At 47.0% G+C, this 18917-nt stretch overlaps 1 protein-coding gene across 1 annotated transcript; it reads right to left on the bottom strand.

The window, feature by feature from the left end:
* Nucleotides 1–2059: 2059 nt before the first annotated feature.
* MAK16 (MAK16 homolog) lies at nt 2060–14031 on the bottom strand. The gene is made up of 10 exons (XM_018571506.1): nt 13901–14031; nt 13273–13322; nt 11224–11333; nt 11065–11129; nt 9891–10042; nt 8004–8058; nt 7463–7537; nt 5671–5781; nt 3659–3724; nt 2060–2336 (listed from the first exon to the last, which is right to left on the bottom strand). The coding sequence occupies exons 1-10, from the start codon at nt 13913–13915 to the stop codon at nt 2115–2117; spliced, it is 921 nt and encodes a 306-aa protein (XP_018427008.1). The 5' UTR covers nt 13916–14031; the 3' UTR covers nt 2060–2114.
* Nucleotides 14032–18917: the final 4886 nt, after the last annotated feature.

Genomic DNA, 18917 nt, shown 5'->3' with positions numbered 1-18917 from the left:
AGTAGAGACAGACCAGGGAAAGATCCTCATGTCACTTGCAGTCAGGAGCAGCAGCAGGAAGGTGGTTCCTGAATGCTGGATGGCAGCACGCGACATTGCACCAAGTGGAAGAGCCCCTCATCGTTAATTAAACATTAATGGATCGGTCAGGTATCTCACTTGCACAATACATATCCACATTCTAGCTGCAGCTGGGCTTTACCATGCACGGCCTTTCACTTCTTTCCCCACAGACCATTTCAACATACTGTATAATTGACAGCTTTAAAAGGTGCCCATACACCTTACGATTATCGGACGAAACTTTTCGTCCGATGATCGAATAGTTGTACGATTTTCGTACGGCAGCCCCATCCTGCCCCGATGATCGCAAGATTAATTTAGCCGTAATTAACGCAAAGCACCTGGACGAAATGCGGTAATTGATTTGCCGTATTTTCGTTAGCGCAAGCGCAGTGTAGATCGTACGACTTTTGACGGACGGAAACGCCAGCAACCTTACGACAATCGTACGATCTAGCAAAGTTTTCAAACATGCTTGACCGTCAAAAGTCGTACGATTGTACAGTAATGTCGGTCGGACACTGCAATGCACACGTACGATTATCGGACGAAAAGTCGATCGCATACGAAAATCGTCCGATAATCGTAAGGTGTATGGGCATCTATAGATGGCTGTATAAAAACAATCGATAACACTAATTGAAACTGCTCTCAGGTCAACGCATCTCTCAACCCTTAGCAGTCTCAAACTCCTACAGGATAGTCCATAAACCCATCGCACTCAAAACCGCTGTTCCATATGAAAGACGGGTGCTGCGGCAGTCGAGGGCTGGCAACCGTCTATAATCACAGAATAACAGACACCGGCACTCCAAGTAATGAATCAATGGCGTCTGTTTATTGACGCATGAGACATAGCACAATGCATCAAAAAGCAACGTTCCGGGTCTCACAAGATCCCCTTCATCAGGCAAAATGAGTGAGGGATGATCGTGCGTCAATAAACAAACGTCATTGATTCATTACTTGGAGTGCCGGTGTCTGTTATTTTGTAAAAAAAAACAACACACACCCATCGCACTCCTGACCGGATAGAAAACCCTAACTGTAGGGTGGGTGCTGAAATGACCGCGGCTGCCTCTGCTAAATAAGTCCACAAAATACAAAAAAGGTCACAAGCCCTCCAGCATGTAGAAAAGTCAATGTTTATTGACTTCACAGGTGTCACACCATCACGGCTCTGATGAAGTCAAAATAAACATTGACCTTTCCACATTCTGGAGTGCTTGTGACCTGTTTTGTATTTTGTTATTCTGTACAACTCCTACAGAAGCCCTCTATGGTGTATTTGTACCCTATTCTATGTAAAGTGCCATTATATGCCCTGTGTGTCCCTTTCATGCGCTGCAGCAGGTAATCCTGGAGTAGGTCCCAACGCATAGCAGGGTAGGCTCAGCCCTAAGGCAAACAAACATGAGCCCTAAAAACAACAAACATTACGATGTCCCTGTGTAGCCGGCGGAAACACAAAAAAACTGACTTGGGATGGAAGGAGGAGTCTATTTATTTAATGTGGTTGATGTGTTTCCTGTTGCAGGCAGGCGGAGCCTATATCTCGATGGCTGTCCTGGAAGATGACTGGGGAAAACTTCCTTCCAGAGTGAGCATTCTGGCAACACAAACTCTGGGAATTTTTTATTCAAATACTGATTTTCCTTAGGAAGTTGGCTCTCAGCCCCACCCCATCCTTTGTCTGATGAATGGCACATTAAATATCATGGGCCGATTCACATTTGGGAACAGTAACAAGATCTGAGGCGCTTGTGTTAATGGGTATTTGTATACTGGGGTTTGGGCCTCCAGGGGCACATGTAGGCAATGCTGGGTGCCTACACTAACAATCGAAAGGCACTTCACAATAGGTGTAACCGAGCGCAGAAAAAACTGATAGCATCTCAATTCACAAAGGAAAAAAAAAATCTTTTAACACTATAATTCCATGAGTCAACTCCTGGGTCCAGTGTGGTCTATAGGGCCAGGTATGGACACGAATCCTTATGTGGGTAAAGGATTTATTTAGAAAACAAAAACAGTTCAGAGAACAGTCCCGGTCAAGTAGATTTAACTTTCTGCTGTGGCTCAGTCTCTTGTTCATATTCTATTTCCACATACGCTCGCTTCTTCCGCAATGGTCCTTTCACAGGAGCTTTGCCTTTTGACTTTCCTTTTGTATTCTTTGCCTTTTCCCCCTCCTCCTCCTCTTCTTCTTCTGATGACTCTTCTTCATCAGATTCGTTTTCCTCATCGCTGCCAGCACCTAATTTTTCCATGTCCTGTTCACAAAAAAAAAAAAAATTAGATTCAAGATCTCTAAGACTGGCAGCCTATTGGCTGCTAGCTCTATTCAGCTGACAATTTTCCGTCATGCTCCTTCGATCAGCTGATCAGGGGATGCCATTGGGAAAGGTGCCGACAGCAGCAGCACCCACATCCTTGGTGAGTCTTGCACTGACTCATGGGACTTGTAGTTCACCACAGCTGGAGTGCCGAGGTTGCCTAGCCCTGAAATAAAGGCTGGCTTACCTGTAGTTTTTATTAGTGAACCCTAACAAAGCACATCTCTTATTTGTACCCTATTGGGCTGCTAAATATACCATTGAAAGAATTTTGTTTGTTTGATAAGTGCAAAAAAAAAAATACCAGAAAGCTAGTGAGCTGATGACTTCCTGAGCTCTCTTATTTTGCTGCTCTACCATTAGTTCACCTTCCGGTATCGTCATAAGTTCTAAGGCCCCATTCACACAAGAAACGGCCAGCACATACAGCTCCGTGCACGGCCGTATCGGGCAGCTCCCGGGAAGGACAGGTGTTGCGTGTGATTAGTACGCAGCCCCCGTCCTTCTCTATGGGAGTACGCGGCCGTACGTCGCCCTACACTCAGTGCAGGTCCGTACCGGTGCGTGTTTCCTGGCTCAGACGCAGACAGGATCCACCCTCAGGGACAGGACGGGTTAGAGTAGGGCAGCATACGGTCGCGTAGTCCCATAGAGGACAGGGGCCGCGTACTAATCACACGCAGCACCTGTCCTTCCTGGGAGCTGCCCTGCACGCAGCTGTACGTGCCGGCCGTTTCTAGTGTGAATGAGGCCTTATCCCTCATTCACACAGGAATCGGCCCGCACGTACAGCTCCCGGGAAGGACTGGTGCTGCGTGTGATTAGCAGCCCCCATCCTTCTCTATGGGACTACGTGACCGTACGCCCCCCTATGCTCACCCGCCCTGCACGTCCGTGCGAGTGTACTTGCACACTGACAGGATGGATCCTGTCTGCGTCCGAGCCAGGAAACACGCACCCCTACGGACCTGCACTTGAGGTGAGCGTAAAGGGGCGTATGGCCGCGTAGTCGGCTGTATCGTGCACGGAGCTGTACGTGCCGGTTGTTTCTAGTGTGAATGAGGCCTAATAGTTACTAGTTATCTGAGGGCTAAAGAACAGGGGAGATGTTTGTAGTCCTGTTCTAGGGTGGCAACACTGCTTTTACCTAGACAAGGGTATAGTTAATAAACAAAACAGGGTCTTCTAGCAAGTAGCACACCATGAGATAAAGGAGCAAGGTGCAGTACTCACTCACATGATAAGATTTTCAAACTTACCTCAAAATCACTGACGTCGCTTTCTTCGACCTCGTCATCTTCCACAAACTCTCTCTTACCACTCTCCTGCAAACATGACAGAATATATCATGAAAAACTCTTATAACAGCTGAATATAAAGACGCCGCACATTCTCTTCATGCACTCCTGTCCAGGAGTCCATCACGTACCAAAAAAGACTGCGGCACGTTACATATATATCGCCGAGCAATAATTCTAGGACCGTCATTCACAGTTAATTGTAGAACGATACGCCATAAAGCAGGGGTCGGCAACTTTGGCCCTCCAGCTGTTGTGGAACTACAAATCCCATGAGGCATTGCAAATCTGTCAGTTACAGGCATGACTCCCAGAGGTATGTTGGTATTTGTAGTTAAAGTACAGCTGGAGGGCCGGAGTTATCTACCCCTGCCGGAAAGGCTTTAAAGTGTTGCCTAAAGACAATTTTGGGTCATGTGGTTTGTGGTTATTTTACAGGCTCACATAAATTTTGGGGCTCGACATATTTGGTATCCATTTACTTGATGCAACCTGTTATATTTTACTAAAACAATTGATATTACATTATGTTTGTGTACAGTAACATACATTTGATTTTTTTTGTTCACTAAAAATGTGGGTTTGATAAGATGCGCTAAAAAAATGTGAAATAAATATCTGCAAGTACCACCATTTTAGTCTACTTTGTGTATAATGTGTGGGGGGTTTTAAGTAACCTTCAGGCCCAAAATGTGCAATTTACAGTGCGCACAATAGATGCATAAATTGCCCCCGGCAGCAAAAGGGTTAATAGTGTTGCAATAGCTAAAATTGTGGAGTTATACTTATTTCAGTGCTTCCCTGCAACAGCCTCAAATCCAAAGAATGAGCAGCAGGCTGTACGGGAGGATCGTGGTGTCTGGTACAAAGATCCAACAGGCCGCCCCCTCCCCCCACCTTGTCAGTACTACAGCTTACTGCATGGACATCGCTATGATCCTTCTGTGTAGCCTGCTGCCTATTCCTTGGATTTGTGTCCGGTTCTGTTGCAATGCTGATGGTTTATTTCGGGACACCCACATGGTTTGCAAAAGCGTCTGCTTGGCTATTACATAGTTACATAGTATTTGGGGTTGAATAAAGACATACGTCCATCAAGTCCAACCCATATAGGTCCACGCATCATCTCATTCTTAGGGATACTGGTATCCCTGGATATTACGGTCCCTCTAGAAATTGTGCAAACGTTTCTTGAACAAATCTACACTCTTGGCTAAAATCACTGCCGATGGCAGTGAGTTCCAGACCTTAGCCGCTCTTACTGTAAAGAACCCTCTTCACCCATTGTGCTGGAATTTTTTCTCCACCAACTTTAGGTGGTTGCCTCTATTGCACCGGTGCAGGAGAACAATGAGAGACTGAGAACAGTAAGTAACTCGTCATTTTCAGATTTACAACACTATGAAAGGCTTCTGGCTTTACCACCCAATTTAAGTCATTTTCAGACCTAAAAAACCCCCCAAAAAAACCATTACAATGCATTTTAAATGTGTACTCTGCATACATTCCCAGGAAAATGAAATCATTCCCAGGGCCGGTGGTGGCCTAAGGGGGAACTTGAAGAGCTGCAGGAGAAAATCAGCGCTGCCAACGAAGCCAGCACTAGAGAAAGCGAGGCGGAGGGAGCAGAGCCACATAAGCCAATGCTTCCTCTATAGCGCCCTCTCCTGTCCTGGAAGCGAGTTTCGCTCATTCTGGCCAGCGAAGGATTACCAAATTGCTCTTGGAAAGGTACGGCACCCCTGATTACCCCATTCTTAACTTTGCCATTTTGGATTATTTAATTTGGATTTGTGTTAACTTTGGATTGTTGTACATTTAAAAAAAAAATAAGACCTACCCCGAAAATAAGACCTAGTGTGTTTTTGTGAGCCAAAAAAAATATAAGACAGTGTCTTATTTTCGGGGAAACACGATATAGATATGTATATGTTCTTATAACGTGACTCTCGTCAGAATTTAAATCTACATACTTCATCTTCATCCTCTGCTTCTTCTTCCGAGGACTCCGATTCACTTCCGGCTTCCTGCTGCTCCAGAGCTTTGTCAAAGGCTTGGATGGGGAAGTTGTAAATATCTCCATACTGCGGGGAGACAAGACAGTCATCAGGGGTGACACGGCATCACTCTGTCTGATTGCAATAAATAGGAAGCTGCTATATTATGAGAGAGAATCCTCCACAACTGATCAAAGATTCCCTGCGTCACATATTTGTAAAGACAATGGGGCCAGAGAAACTAAATTGTCTTTGCGCCAAATATTTGTCCAACAGAAAATTACTTTTTTAGTCATTTAAATAATAGTTCTGTTTCGAATGCTTTGGAAAAGAAAATGCGACTGTAGAGGTAATTGTAAAGTGAATTTTTTTTTTCCAAGGGCGGCTTTTCGCACAAAAATTTTCACAATCTGCCCAAAATAACGTCCATCAATATTTGGCGATATAAAGATGTGCAGTTGTACGCATTCTACTAGGCCCCAAATAAACTATATGTGTAGCGAGATAATAGTTAGTTGACATGCGATGTGCAACAACTGGCATTCCTCAACAATGTTCGTTTATCTGGCCCAAGGTGTGTGTGTGGAATAAACCAACCTTCCTACCAACCTACCCACCTATCACTCACATCCATATATAAAAACACACACATAGATTTAGAAAGCAGTGAATGTGACATTCATCAAATTTTTAGTGCAGGTGTATCTTCCGGTTGCATGTGTTTTAAGTTCTTGATTGAATCATCTGCAGTAAATGCTTGGTGGTCATTCACTGCTTCACAAATATGCCCCTTTGAGTTCTTACTACAATCATTTCTGATGGCGTTCACATTTTCACAGGCTCTCTCTTTCTCATTTTTGTTAGATTTGCACACTAGCCACTAGAGGGAGCTCTCAGTGGAATTGCTTTCTCCCAGACAGTTTTTTCCCCATCTTTTAATATGCTCCGATTAAAAGGAGAACTATGAGGTGAGTGAAAATCACTCATCCTCATAGTTCGAGACGACTTGTGACAATGAAACTGTCACACGTCGGCTCAATAGATCAGGAAGTGAGCGAACACATACCATCGCTCGCTCACTTCTCGATAATGTCCCTGCAGAGAGCCGTGACTATCACTCACCGCTCCCCGCAGGGATTCCCCCCCTGTCCGCTCGCGCTGACTGGCGGAACTGACGGGGGAGGAGGCGGGTACAGCTGGCTCTGCCTCTAGATAGGCAGAGCCAGCCGTCACTCACGAAGCTGGGTGGATCGACAGTAATGTCGGGATCCGTCCCGGCTGCAGCAGTCTCAGTATACCGCGAGCAGTAGCTTGCGATATATCGAGCTTTCGGTCATGGGTGGACACAACTATATGTCCTCCCGTGTCCCCCTAAGAGAACTATGGGGAAAAACACTTAGCCTGTGATGCTAATGTGTCATTTGGCCACATTAAAAGAGAACTATGGGGTGTTTTCTCAAGCACTGTAGTCCTCACCTATCTAGCTTGTGAGTCAAGTGCACAGCTCAGCCTATTGCTACCTGCTCACTACTTGTCTGTCTGAACGCAAATACCACCAACAAAGCTGAGCAGAAGTTGTCCAATGTACATCACTACAAGATATTGAGAAGATTACTAAAGTTTTAAAACATTTGGTGTGTGGCTTCTTACTGCTCCGTGTATAATATAATTCACAGGCTGACAAGAGGTGCGGGTTTCTCGCTTCACAACAATGACGTGTCGTAGTCACTCAGGAAGTCATTTGTTCCTCTCATAAAAATGTTCTTACCGTTCCTTGCTTTAGACGCTCGAGTAGCTCTTTCTCTATAGCGTTGTCCAACTGAGCAGCTATCAGGGCTTTCTCCTGTGATCAGAGAATAAAGAATCATCACAATGCCGTACAGTGCTGTCTATGCACAATATAGGGGTCAGCTGCTTTCATGTAACATGTGTTCCATTTAAAACTTTCCCAATTACATGAAGACTAGAAAGAAGCGTTCTTGTACGCAGAGAACGCAGTGATGCGCGCTGAAAAAAGTACGACATGCTGTACGATGGGATGCGATGCGGAACAACCGTTGTGCCGGCAGAGCTGAGTGACATGTCACTTGTGAAATTTCAATAACGTTTTACACACACACAAAAAAAAGGTGTGCGATGCACCGGGATCAGCATATGGGCATTGTATTGGGCAACGCACACTAGCTGCTTTGCGATTAGCGCAGCAGTTGGTGTGAACTGGCCCTAAGGAAAATTCCTCCGACAACACTTTACAATATGCAATAAACCAAAAACTTTCAAAAAATACAAAAAAAACCCCAACAACTTACTTCTCTCCTCCTTTCTCTTCTTTCTACTTTCCGGCTTAACGGGACGAGTTTCCTCCTGCGAGTAAAAATGAGATTATAGCAATTTCACTCTTGTGTTTTGGCATCAAAATATTCTCTCTACAGAGCGCCGTGTGAGATTACACGCGAACGCCTTTTTATTTCTGACAGTGTCTGCGTTTTTAGGATCCTGAACATTATACTTAGCCGACAGCATTTCAGAGTGTTAAAAGGAGATCTATGGGGTTAAGGCTTTTCCCCGTAGTTCTCCTTAGGGTAATGGGAGGACACAAACTAGCGTCCTCCCGTCACCCTAGGCTCAGTATACCGCGAGCTACAGCTCGCGGTATACTGAGACGCCGCAGCTGAAGCGGATCCCGACAATTCCGCAGCTGAAGCGGATCCCGACTGACAGCTGGCTCTGCCTATCTAGAGGCAGAGCCAGCTGTACCAGCCCCCTCCCCCGTCCGTTCCGCCAGTCAGCGCTGGCGGATCGGAGCGGGGGGAATCCAGCCCCTCCCCCGTCACGGCATAGAGCCGTGACAGGATCGAGAGGAGCGAACGCCGGTATGTGTTCGCTCACCTCCCGATCTAATGAGCCGACCTGTGACAGTCTCATTGTCACAGGTCGGCTAGAACTATGAGGCGAGTGAAAAGCACTCACCTCATAGTTCTCCTTTAAAGAAGAATTAATGCCAAATGTTTACAAGTCTTTCGGAGTCTTCCAGGGAGCCCAGTGAACTGACACAAATACAAATGTGGGTTTATTTCTAAACCTCTGGACAGATTTGAATGGAATCAAGTACCGTGTGCATTGGGTCCCCTGGGGAATTCAACAAGACTTTGAAACTTCTGGTGATTCTTCTTTATTGGGCATTCCAGAGGTGAAAGCTAACACTGGGCCTCACCAATAACTTTTAGGGTGAAATAAGCGGATCACTACTAACATGCACTACACTCCACCACTCTACAGCCTCAGAGTTAAAAACAGCAACCCAAACTGTTGTACAAGCATTTTTGTACAGACGTAAAGACTGTTACAAGAGTCCTTGCGTGGTCTACAGAAGGCCTTCAAAACCATTAGATAAGGTTTCCACTTCTTTACAATCTCATAATTAAATTACATTAAACTCGGGAGTTAAATCTTAAAAATACATCAAACTACCTTAACTATTAACAACAATGTATCTTATTTGTGTATCACTCGGCTGTAGATCCTCCAATCATCTTTGAATTGGTGCTGACACTGTCCTTCCTTCTGGAGGGGGGCTACTTTTGTTCCCCATGGTCCCTGTGTGTGTGTGTGTGTGTGTGTGTGTGTGTGTGTGTGTAAAGTAGTCACAGCTCCAAGCTTGCCCCCGGGGTGGACTACAATCTCATGTTTAGTTTACTCATTTGTATTGAGATTGTAGTCCATCCCGGGAGCGAGCTTGGAGCGGTGACTACTTTACAACACATTTGGGCTTCTTGTATCATTACACACTGCCCGGCTTCCTGATTGGCCAGGAAGGCGGCTCCATGCTCCCTTGTCACGAGAATTGGTCGGAAAGCTGGCCAATCAGGAAGCCGGGCGTGTGCAATGACGCCTCATGAAGAGGGAGCATGGAGTCGGCTTCCCGGCCAATCAGGAAGCCGGGCGTCGCATCTTTACACGGTACCTGGATTCCTGATTGGCCAGAAAGCCGGCTCCATGCTTTCTCGTCACCTAGCTAATTGGGAAGCCGGGTGGTGAGTCATTACACGCCGTCTGGCTTCCTTAATGGGACTTACGGTATCAGCGAGTACCATAAAAAAATATCGGTACTCGTAATTGATACCGAAATACCAGTATCGGTGCATCCCTGAAGACAAGAACACATTTATTGTAGTTACAATCCAAGTTTCACTTACTGCCTCTTGAGAGTGAGTTTGCGGATGCGGATCAGGTACTGAGTGATCTTGGTAAATCTCTGCTTGCACTTATGTCTGATGAATCGCGGCCAGTAGATGAGGTTTTCATCGATCTGTTCCAGAGCCTGCTCATAGTTCTTGCTCAGTCGCACCTGCAATGAGAACTAACTCTTATAAGACTCCATATAGGTCCTTGTAGGGCGGTGCAAGCCGGAAGACTTGTGTGCTTTGAGCAGAGAGGACCATTGACACTTCACTTGTGATATTCTATAAGATGTAAAGGTTACCAGAGAACAAAAGGTCGCAATACCCTAATAAGAGATCATTCATAACCTGGCATATGTTAAAGAGGTTATCTCTACTGACAAGGAGCAGCTGCAGTTTGACAGAGAGAAGCTCTGGCTGGGAGCTGCTGTCAATCAACAAGGCAGGGCTGGGCAGGGGCAGCGTTGGTATAATAGGGTGCAGTGGGTAAAAGGACTACAGAAGATACAGGCATAGCATGCGTTGGCACGGCGTCCTATATCCCTGAACAGCAAGTCCTGGGAAGCAAACTGACCTGCTTCTGTGCTTTGCGTGGTCAGTTTGCAACAAGGAAGAAGAGGGACTAACAAGATTCACCAGGTAATTGGGGTGAATGAAAAAGTAAAAGACTTCTATGAGAAAGATATACATGGACAAACACACACACGGATGCTGCTTTGTTAAAGTGGATGTCAGAGAATATTATAAAAATGATCCGGTGTGCTCCCAACTTTCTGTAGCGACCCGACAACACAGCGCCTCTGTTGCATTGATATCCTAAGCAGTGTTATCAGCCCTGTCTGGGTTCTCCTCTGCTGCACACCACCCTCTTATGTTATGGAGAGGGGAAAGTGTTCTGTAGTCCTGGGCAGGGCAGACAGCAGGGCTTGCAATTTTATTGCGGAAGAAGCATTGTGCTGTCAGCCCTGCCCAGGTCTCCTCTGCTGGACTACAGAACACCGTCCCATCTCCATAACATAAGAGGGTGGTGTGCCGCAGAGGAGAACACAGACAGGGCTGTACACGATGTCAGATGCTCACTGAGTCTCTGGCAGGATCAAACGGGTAATTTCTGTACTTGCAGCATTTTATGAAGAGATAGAATTGAGAAATGCTGCATGTATTGCAGAGATAGCACAGCCGCACTCACCTTCTCCCACATCCGGGCCGGGAACGCCGCTCTTTCTATTGCCTTCATGTACAGGAAGCAGATGCCTAAAACGAGGAGAAATGGGTGAGGAACTGAGGAAGTCACACAGCTGCGCCCGCAGATAATAGAAATCACACACAGGCCGTTCCCCACACTCACCTTTCTCCTCTTTAATGGTGGCATACTGGCTGTTGGCGAGGGGACAGGAGGAGCGGTTACACTGACCAGTGATGTTGTATTCATTCCGGCAGAAGTTCTGAGTTTTAGTTCTGCAAACGGCAAAAAGAAATAAAACTGGGAAATTGTTCCTCTGCTGTCTGGTTGCTGTTCTCCTCCCCTTCTTGTGGGTCAAAAAAAAAAATGGCGGCACTGAAACTGTCAGGTAGACTAACTGGTCATAAAGGACAGCTGTATTATTATTATACATGATTTATAAAGCGCCAACAGTTTGCGCAGCGCTTTACAATATAAGGAAGACATTACAATTACACTACAATTCCAGACAAGACGGTAAGGAGAGCCCTGCCCCTGAGGGCTTGCAATCTAAAAGGGAGGGACCAGTGATACATGAGGAGGTAGCTGTGTGGGGATGAGTTGTTTGAGAATGTGATGGTTCAGTGGTTACGTTGAGGTGGGATAGGCTTCCCTGAAGAGAAGAGTCTTAAGGGATCGCCTAAAGACAGTCAGGGTGGGAGATAGACGGACAGGTTGGTGTAAAGAGTTCCATAGGATGGGAGAGACTCTAGTGAAGTCCTGGAGGCAAGCATGGGAGGAGTTGACGAGGGAGCTGGAAAGCAGAATGGCTTTTGATGAGCGGAGGGGACAGTTAGGGTGATACTTTGAGACAAGGTTTGAGATATATCCGGGGGCGGAGCTGTGGATTATTTTCTAAGTCATTGTTAAGATTTTGAATTTGATCCTTTGGGCTATTGGAAGCCAGTGCAGGGATTGGAAGAGGGGAGGGAGCAGGTGAAGGAAGCCAGTGCAGGAATTGACAGAGGGGTTGAAGGATGGAAGCCAGTGCAGGAATTGACAGAGCGGGGTTGCAGGCACTGAGCGGTTGGTCAGGCGGATGAGTCTAGCAGCATAATTCATGATATACTGAAGGGGGAGGAGCCTGCGTAGAGGTCAGCCAATGAAGAGGGAGTTGCAATAGTCAAGACGAGAGATAACAAGGGAGTGGATGAGTAGTTTTGCGGTGTCATTGGTGAGGAAGGGGCGTATTTTGAAGATGTTGCGAAGGTGTAGGTGGCAGGATTTGGATAGGGATTGGATGTGGGGAAGAAAGGTGAGGTCCGAGTCAAGGATGACACTGAGGGGGAGAGTTCTGGAGTAGAAAGATAGATTTGAGCGTCATCGGCATAGAGATGGTATTGGAAGCCATGTGGGGTCATTAACTGACCAACCTTTGTACCCTGCTGTGGCCCCCATTCAATTCTATGGGGAGCTGCACTCATGGCGGCCTCCAGCGTCCTAAGGCGCTGCACAGTGAAGGTGGCAGGATGGTGTATCGAGGGGAATATGGGACCTGGTCGGCCGCACTCATCAAAGGACAACTTGTACCGATGCTCGTCGTCCTTTATAGCTGAACGTAAAGGTGCCCATACACCTCCCAATTATCTACGATGATCGGCAGGTGTATGGAAGGCGTGCGACCGTTTCTACTGTACTGTCGCATGTCTTTTGTCTCCCGAGCGCGCTGGAAAACCCGCCGAGAATCGTACGTGGGCGGGTTAGTGGCATTCTCGGGAGACAAAGGCCGCAAGCGCACACTGCCAGCTCAGCATTGGGATCATCGGAAGCCCGCCCCGCTTTCAATGTTAGCAAGTACGATCTGCCTGTCCAAGATGGCCAGATCGTACGAGCTTTTCATTACTTTACAACCATCGCACGACTCAAGTCATGTGATGGTTGTAAAGTGTATGGCCAGCTTTATGCACATGAGGCCCAATTCAGACCCGCGAGTGGGCCCGGGCCACAAAGTGTCACTGACTCCTCCATGAGACTCGTGTGGTCTGATGTGGATGGGAGGCTCTATATAATACAATGACATATATTCCGTATCTGCAAAGCTCTGTGATCCCGATTGTCCTGACATGTGCAGTGGCGATGTATCCGAGCTGCACATCACCAGGCTAAGCTCCGCCCATCTACATTACCCCTGGTCCTGGTGTGACAGAACATTCCGGGAATATCTACAATACTTACTTTATCTTGAAGGAGCAGAACTGCTTGTTCCCCACAATGTCCCAGATCACCTGAAACCAAAGAAAATACGCTCAACTCAGGTCAGATAGGAACAAACCACATACTTCCCATTCGCGGACCTTTGACATTAATACTCCCCTATCCCCAGTTCCCCTGACAGTAATACTCCCTCATCCTAGGACCTCCAACATTAATACTCCCCGATCCTAGAACCTCCGACATTAATATTCCCCCTGACCTCCTGACAGTAACACTCTCCTATCCCCTGGACCTCCTGACAGTTACAGTCTCCTATCCCCAGACAGTAATACTCCCCCACCCCCAGACCTCCTGACAGTAATACTCTCCTATCCCCTGGACCTCCTGACAGTAATACTCCCCTATCCCGGAACCCCCTGACATCAATACTCCCCTATCCCGGAACCCCCTGACATCAATACTCCCCCATCCCTGGACCTCCGACATCAATACTCCCATATCCCCGGACCTCCGACATTAATACTCTCCTATCCCCGGACCTCCAAAATCAATACACTCCCATCCCCGGACCTCCTGACATTAATACTCCCCCATCCCCGGACCTCCTGACATTTAATACTCCCCCATCCCCGGGCCAGCTGCGACTTACATCATCGTGCTGCATCTCTCCGGCCTCACACTACACTCCTCCGGTATCACACGTGTACGGCCTCAGCACGCAGCCATCTACAAGGCACAATTCTCGCGAGAAGAAGCCGCATCTCCAACGTGACTTCCGCCCAAAGACAAACACTCCGCCTCATCCGATACGGTACACCACTCATGCCTGGTACTGGGTGGAGCTTACTATGATTTTGTACCGTGATTGGCTTGAGAATGTGAATCTATTAGCATACGTAAAGTGGCAATCTAGCGCTGGTTTAATGAGCGTATTTTGTTGGGAGCTAATCTGACCCTGTAATATACTTTCTGCGTCAATTATTGAGCCAGTGAAAAGAAAGTTTCGAACGAGCTAATAAAAAAAGAAAGTAGTGTTCGCCGGATGATTGGTCGCACTGAGCTGGAGAAGGTGCGTCTGAAAATTGGTCATCACGTGCCCATTTCTAGTTCGATCCTTCTGGTTCATAGGTGTGATGAGTGGGGTGTGCACACAGCTGTGTGACATGTGCCTTCCCTTTCCTGTTACGACCTGGCACATTACCCGTCTGATCCTGAACCGCGTGATCGCATTATAGTTGGTTTAAGAAAAGTTGTATCATTGGTTGCTCATCGGAAATGTTGCTTCCTAGCAACAGGCGATTCTGAAAGTAGTTTCGTATAGATAAATTTTAAAGGCGAAGTCGTCAGTCTTCAAGAAGATCCACATAGCTGTGTGACATGTGCCTTCCCCTTCATGATACGTCCTGGCGCATTGCCCGACTGATCCTGAACCACGTGATCGTATCATCATTGTTTAAAAAAAGTTACATTGTTATCTGTTCACCGGAAGTATTGTGTCCTAGCAACAAGTATCCCTGAAGCCTGAGAGTGATGTCTTATAGATACATTTAAAGAGGAAGTCCCTCTTCTAAAAGATGAAACTTTATTAAAGGAAATTTAGGCGTTTATTGATTTTTGCATTTTCCTAGTAACAGGTGTTCCTGAAGTCTCAAAGTGATTTCTTAGAGATAAGTTTAATGGGGAAGTCACTCTTCAAAAAGATAAAACTTTATTTACAAAAATGTGGGCATTTATTGATTTTTGCATTGAGACTGGTAAAGCAATGCAAGCGGGTGCAATGCTCTGACTCCTGCAGGCCCTTCCTCCCGTCCATACCTGTACCTCAGTACGGAACACACATGGGAGGAAGAATGAATGGTGATGTAATCGCACTTGTATTTCATTGGGAATTACAGGTCCCTCTGCCGTGCTGGCTGATGAGGCTTGTAGTTATTCCATTCACAGATCCTGTTAAAGGCAGAAGTGTCACAAGGGGGGTGCGGGCCGCACCCTGGTGACACCAAAATGATTGACAGTCATTTTGGTGTCACCCCCTCTAAAAAAGTCAGCTACTCGGCCATGGACCGAGAGCCCGACAGTGTCAGGAGAGAGGAGGGGACCCGGCGGCATACCTCTTTCCGCCGGGTGAACGTCCCCTCCTCTCTCTGCCAGCGTCCATCACCAAGATGGCCGCCGGCAGGCGTCAATTAGATAGCCGTGCATGCGCAATGATGAGCCACGCATTGCCGCGCCGAATAAAAAAATTAAAGTAAGCCTGCAGGGAGAAGAACCCCGCGATTTAGGTAAGCGGGTGGTCGGGGTTGTGATGTGACCATGTCACCTGAATATGGGGATAACATGAAACAAACTTAGCCTTTAGTCCTCATTCACGCCTTTGCGGTCCGTGAACCGGCAGCAATCCTGCACATTGAAGCAAAGCATCAAAAACGTGCAACGTGCATGCGCTGTCAGCTGGGAAAATGCACGCTTGTCCAAAGTGTCAACACGTTAAACACATACAAACGTGTGATGAGAGAACGCCGTACGCCGGCAGCATCTACTGCATGAGCTACTTTTCCGTGTTTGTCATGTGTGTGGCACCCATTGAAATCAATGTGACACAGGGCAAACGTGGGGAAAAAACGCATGCAAACATGACGCACATTCACAGAACGCAGAGGTGTTTACGGGGACTCCAGGGCCGGCTCGGATCTTGAAATGAATCGGTTTTTCGGTTCACTTGCTGAGTCGGCTGACAAGTGAGCCGAAGCTCAGGAGCTGTCTGACCCTTCATAAAAGATCAGAATGCGGTGCGCGTGCACAGAAACACGCTTTGTCACAGCTGATCGCGCGTCACCATGGCTGATCTGATAGAAAACCAAACTTGTGACATCTCTGGGCCAAGGCACAGCTTCACTGATCACAGGGAAGTTCCCCAGGAGCGAACCCCCTCCCCCAAATCAGTCTTCTCATTCGGATCTTTTATAAGGGTTCAGACAGCTCCTGAGCTTCGGGTCACTTGTCAGCTGACTCAGCAACTGAACCATTTCTAAGATCCAAACTTACCATCTCTTTTTGTAACTAACTACCAAAGAGAACAATTAATCCACTTTCACTACCCAACAGATCTTTGATTTTAGCACAATAATATATTCTGGTATTTCTTGGTCAGAAGGGTGATGTGCTGAGTCATAACAATGAGAGCTGCACATGTGACGCAACTAGCAGTGGACCGAACCGTCCTCCGACACCCACCATTACGTCAGAGGGTACTAGAATGTTCTCCCATCGGGTGGCAACATCCTCTCCCCTCCAACAACTGATAAGAACAGATACTACACTTGATCTTAGCCAAAAGGCAGAGAAGCGATAATGTTCGCATATTATACTGCATTGTATTAAATGATATGGGAAAGAATAATATAATAGAGCAATAACCTTCCAGCAAGACATAGAACTGTTGCCCAGAGGCGTGGTGACACCCAGTGCGGGTACCGGGTGACACCCAGCAGTGACGTCATTGAGTACACGCGTGACGTAGGGTTGCCACCTTTCCTTCAAGCGAAACCCGAACACTGTAGTGACACGTGGACATTTGTTTGGGGAGAATGAGTTGTGGCTTAGTCATATGTGAATAGCGCCACCCATTCATATGTAAATATCACAGTTTAAACTATTTTCAGCGGGGAGCCAGTAGCCCCTATCTTAATTTGAATTGCCAGACATCTTTGTCCGGGTTTCTGCAGCCATGAAACCCGGACACAGCATTCAAATCCCGGACTGTCCAGGTGAATCCTGGACAGGTGGCAACCCAGGCGTGACATCACGCGCGGTACCACTGTTACCTGCCGAAGGCTATCTTGGTGATGGACGCCGGCAGAGAGAGGAGGGGACCCGTCACCATACCTTATCCCGCCAGGTGACGTCCCCTCTCTCTCTCTCTCTTGAGCAACTGTCGGGCTCTCCGTCCTTGACCGAGTGCCCGACTTTTCAGAGGGAGGTGACACCAACATGACTGTCAGTCATGTTGGTGTCACTCCTTCAATGGTGTCACCCGGGTGCGGGGCCGCACCCCCCTTGTGATGCCATGACCTGCTTGATAAGACTGAGGAGTGGGCTGCAGCATAGTAGATGTGATTCACTATCGAAAAATGGAAAGTCATGAACTGGGAAACAAAGACGGAGATGTACCTCTTGCGGAAACATCTGAGAGTCCTTATAGATTATAGACTCAGCAAGAGCAAGCAATGCCAAGCTGGAGCCAACACAACAAGCAGAATACCATCCAGGGATTCATACAATAGAGAAAGCCATTACTCTACCACTGGTCCAGCCTCCGGTCCGAGTATGTGGCTCAGTTTTGGTCACCGATCCTCAGGAAGGATGTCCTTGAGGATTCCATGACATGTTGTTGCGCAAGTCCTGAAGAAGGGGGTGTCCAATTCTCTCGAAATGCGTTGGCTATACCTGACATTTCCATTTTAATTAACAATGTGAGATGACCATTTGTTATAGGCGTTCCTAACCACACATCCAGGAATTGGACATTTCAGGTAGACCTTTCTGACTCCACAGATTATCCGTATCTGTCCTCTCTTATCCCTGACCTCTGTGTGGGAAAATTCTGGAGCAAAGGTCAACAGAAACCGATCATGTTATTTGATTTGCTTGGTTTGGGCCATGGGTTCATTTTTGCTCCAGTTGTGATACATTAGAGACCGGCAACCTCTCTGCTTCTTCTTCAATATGACCGAAGAATGAAGCTTGAAGGTGAAGAGGAAGCAGTTTAATGTCTCTAATGTATCAAAACCGGGACACAAGTGAAGTTTTGGCCCATAACAAGCAAAGCGAGGGACATATCTGGTTTCTGTGGCACTCGGATCTACTTTTGCTCCAGAATTCTATGGTTTAGGTCTCTCAGATCTCACACACAAGGCGAAGATTGAGGGGTTCCAGCACCCCAGTCCCCCCACACTGCTCCTGGACTCCATTGCTGCTACTATGGTAGAACTTCTCCAATGGCACCACCATAGACTCTGCTACTATTTCCCTAATTACCTCACATTATAGGTTCTGTATATCATTTATTACAGCACAATGGAACATGGGAAAGTGATATTTGAGTCTCCCTATCCTGACTCCGGTGTCAGTGGACCTGGATTGTGGCTGTGGACCTCCAGCGGTGAGCCTTCTGGTTCTAGGGAATGATGAATGGGTAGTCACATGACTATGTGATGTGTGCAGCTCTCATTGTTACGACTCAGCACATCACCCTTCTGACCTACTAGGACTTTATGTGTTTGTTGAAGTAATGTTTAGTATGCTTTTTGCTATTATTAATTTTTTTAAAGATCTGTGATGTGTGCAACAAAGATTAACTTCACCCCTGTGGACAAAAAAAGTAAATTGCGAAATCAAAGCACACTAAAAAAAAAGTGCACGAGTGTGCTTTGGTCCTCCTCTGAAAAGGAAGGGACACGAATTTCTGAACTCGGGGTGCAAGGTTTCTGACCTGGGTGAGGATGACTCAGGTCCACCTACCCGAAGGCCGGCAGACCCCGATCCTCAGGGCCCTGCTGAAGTAGGTCCCATGAGTACTGGGTAGGGGCTCCCCCGAAGAGAGACCCCTAAGTGGGGGAAGGCAGAGAAGCCTGTGAAGGCCACAGAACCCCCCCCCCCCCCCCCCT

Source organism: Nanorana parkeri, unplaced genomic scaffold (assembly GCF_000935625.1).
Source record: "Nanorana parkeri isolate BGI_ZX_2015 unplaced genomic scaffold, ASM93562v1 scaffold1770, whole genome shotgun sequence".
Lineage (NCBI taxonomy): Eukaryota > Metazoa > Chordata > Amphibia > Anura > Dicroglossidae > Nanorana > Nanorana parkeri.
Note: the sequence above shows the minus strand (reverse complement) of the source record. Positions and strands in the feature narration are given on the sequence as shown.

Excerpts from the sequence above, each read along its gene's own strand:
- MAK16 (XM_018571506.1), bottom strand. Across the intron at positions 11,334-13,272 it reads TTCTGCTCCTTCAAGATAAA|AACTAAAACTCAGAACTTCT; the intron begins GTAAGTATTGTA and ends TGCCGTTTGCAG. Across the intron at positions 11,130-11,223 it reads CACCATTAAAGAGGAGAAAG|GCATCTGCTTCCTGTACATG; the intron begins GTGAGTGTGGGG and ends TCCTCGTTTTAG.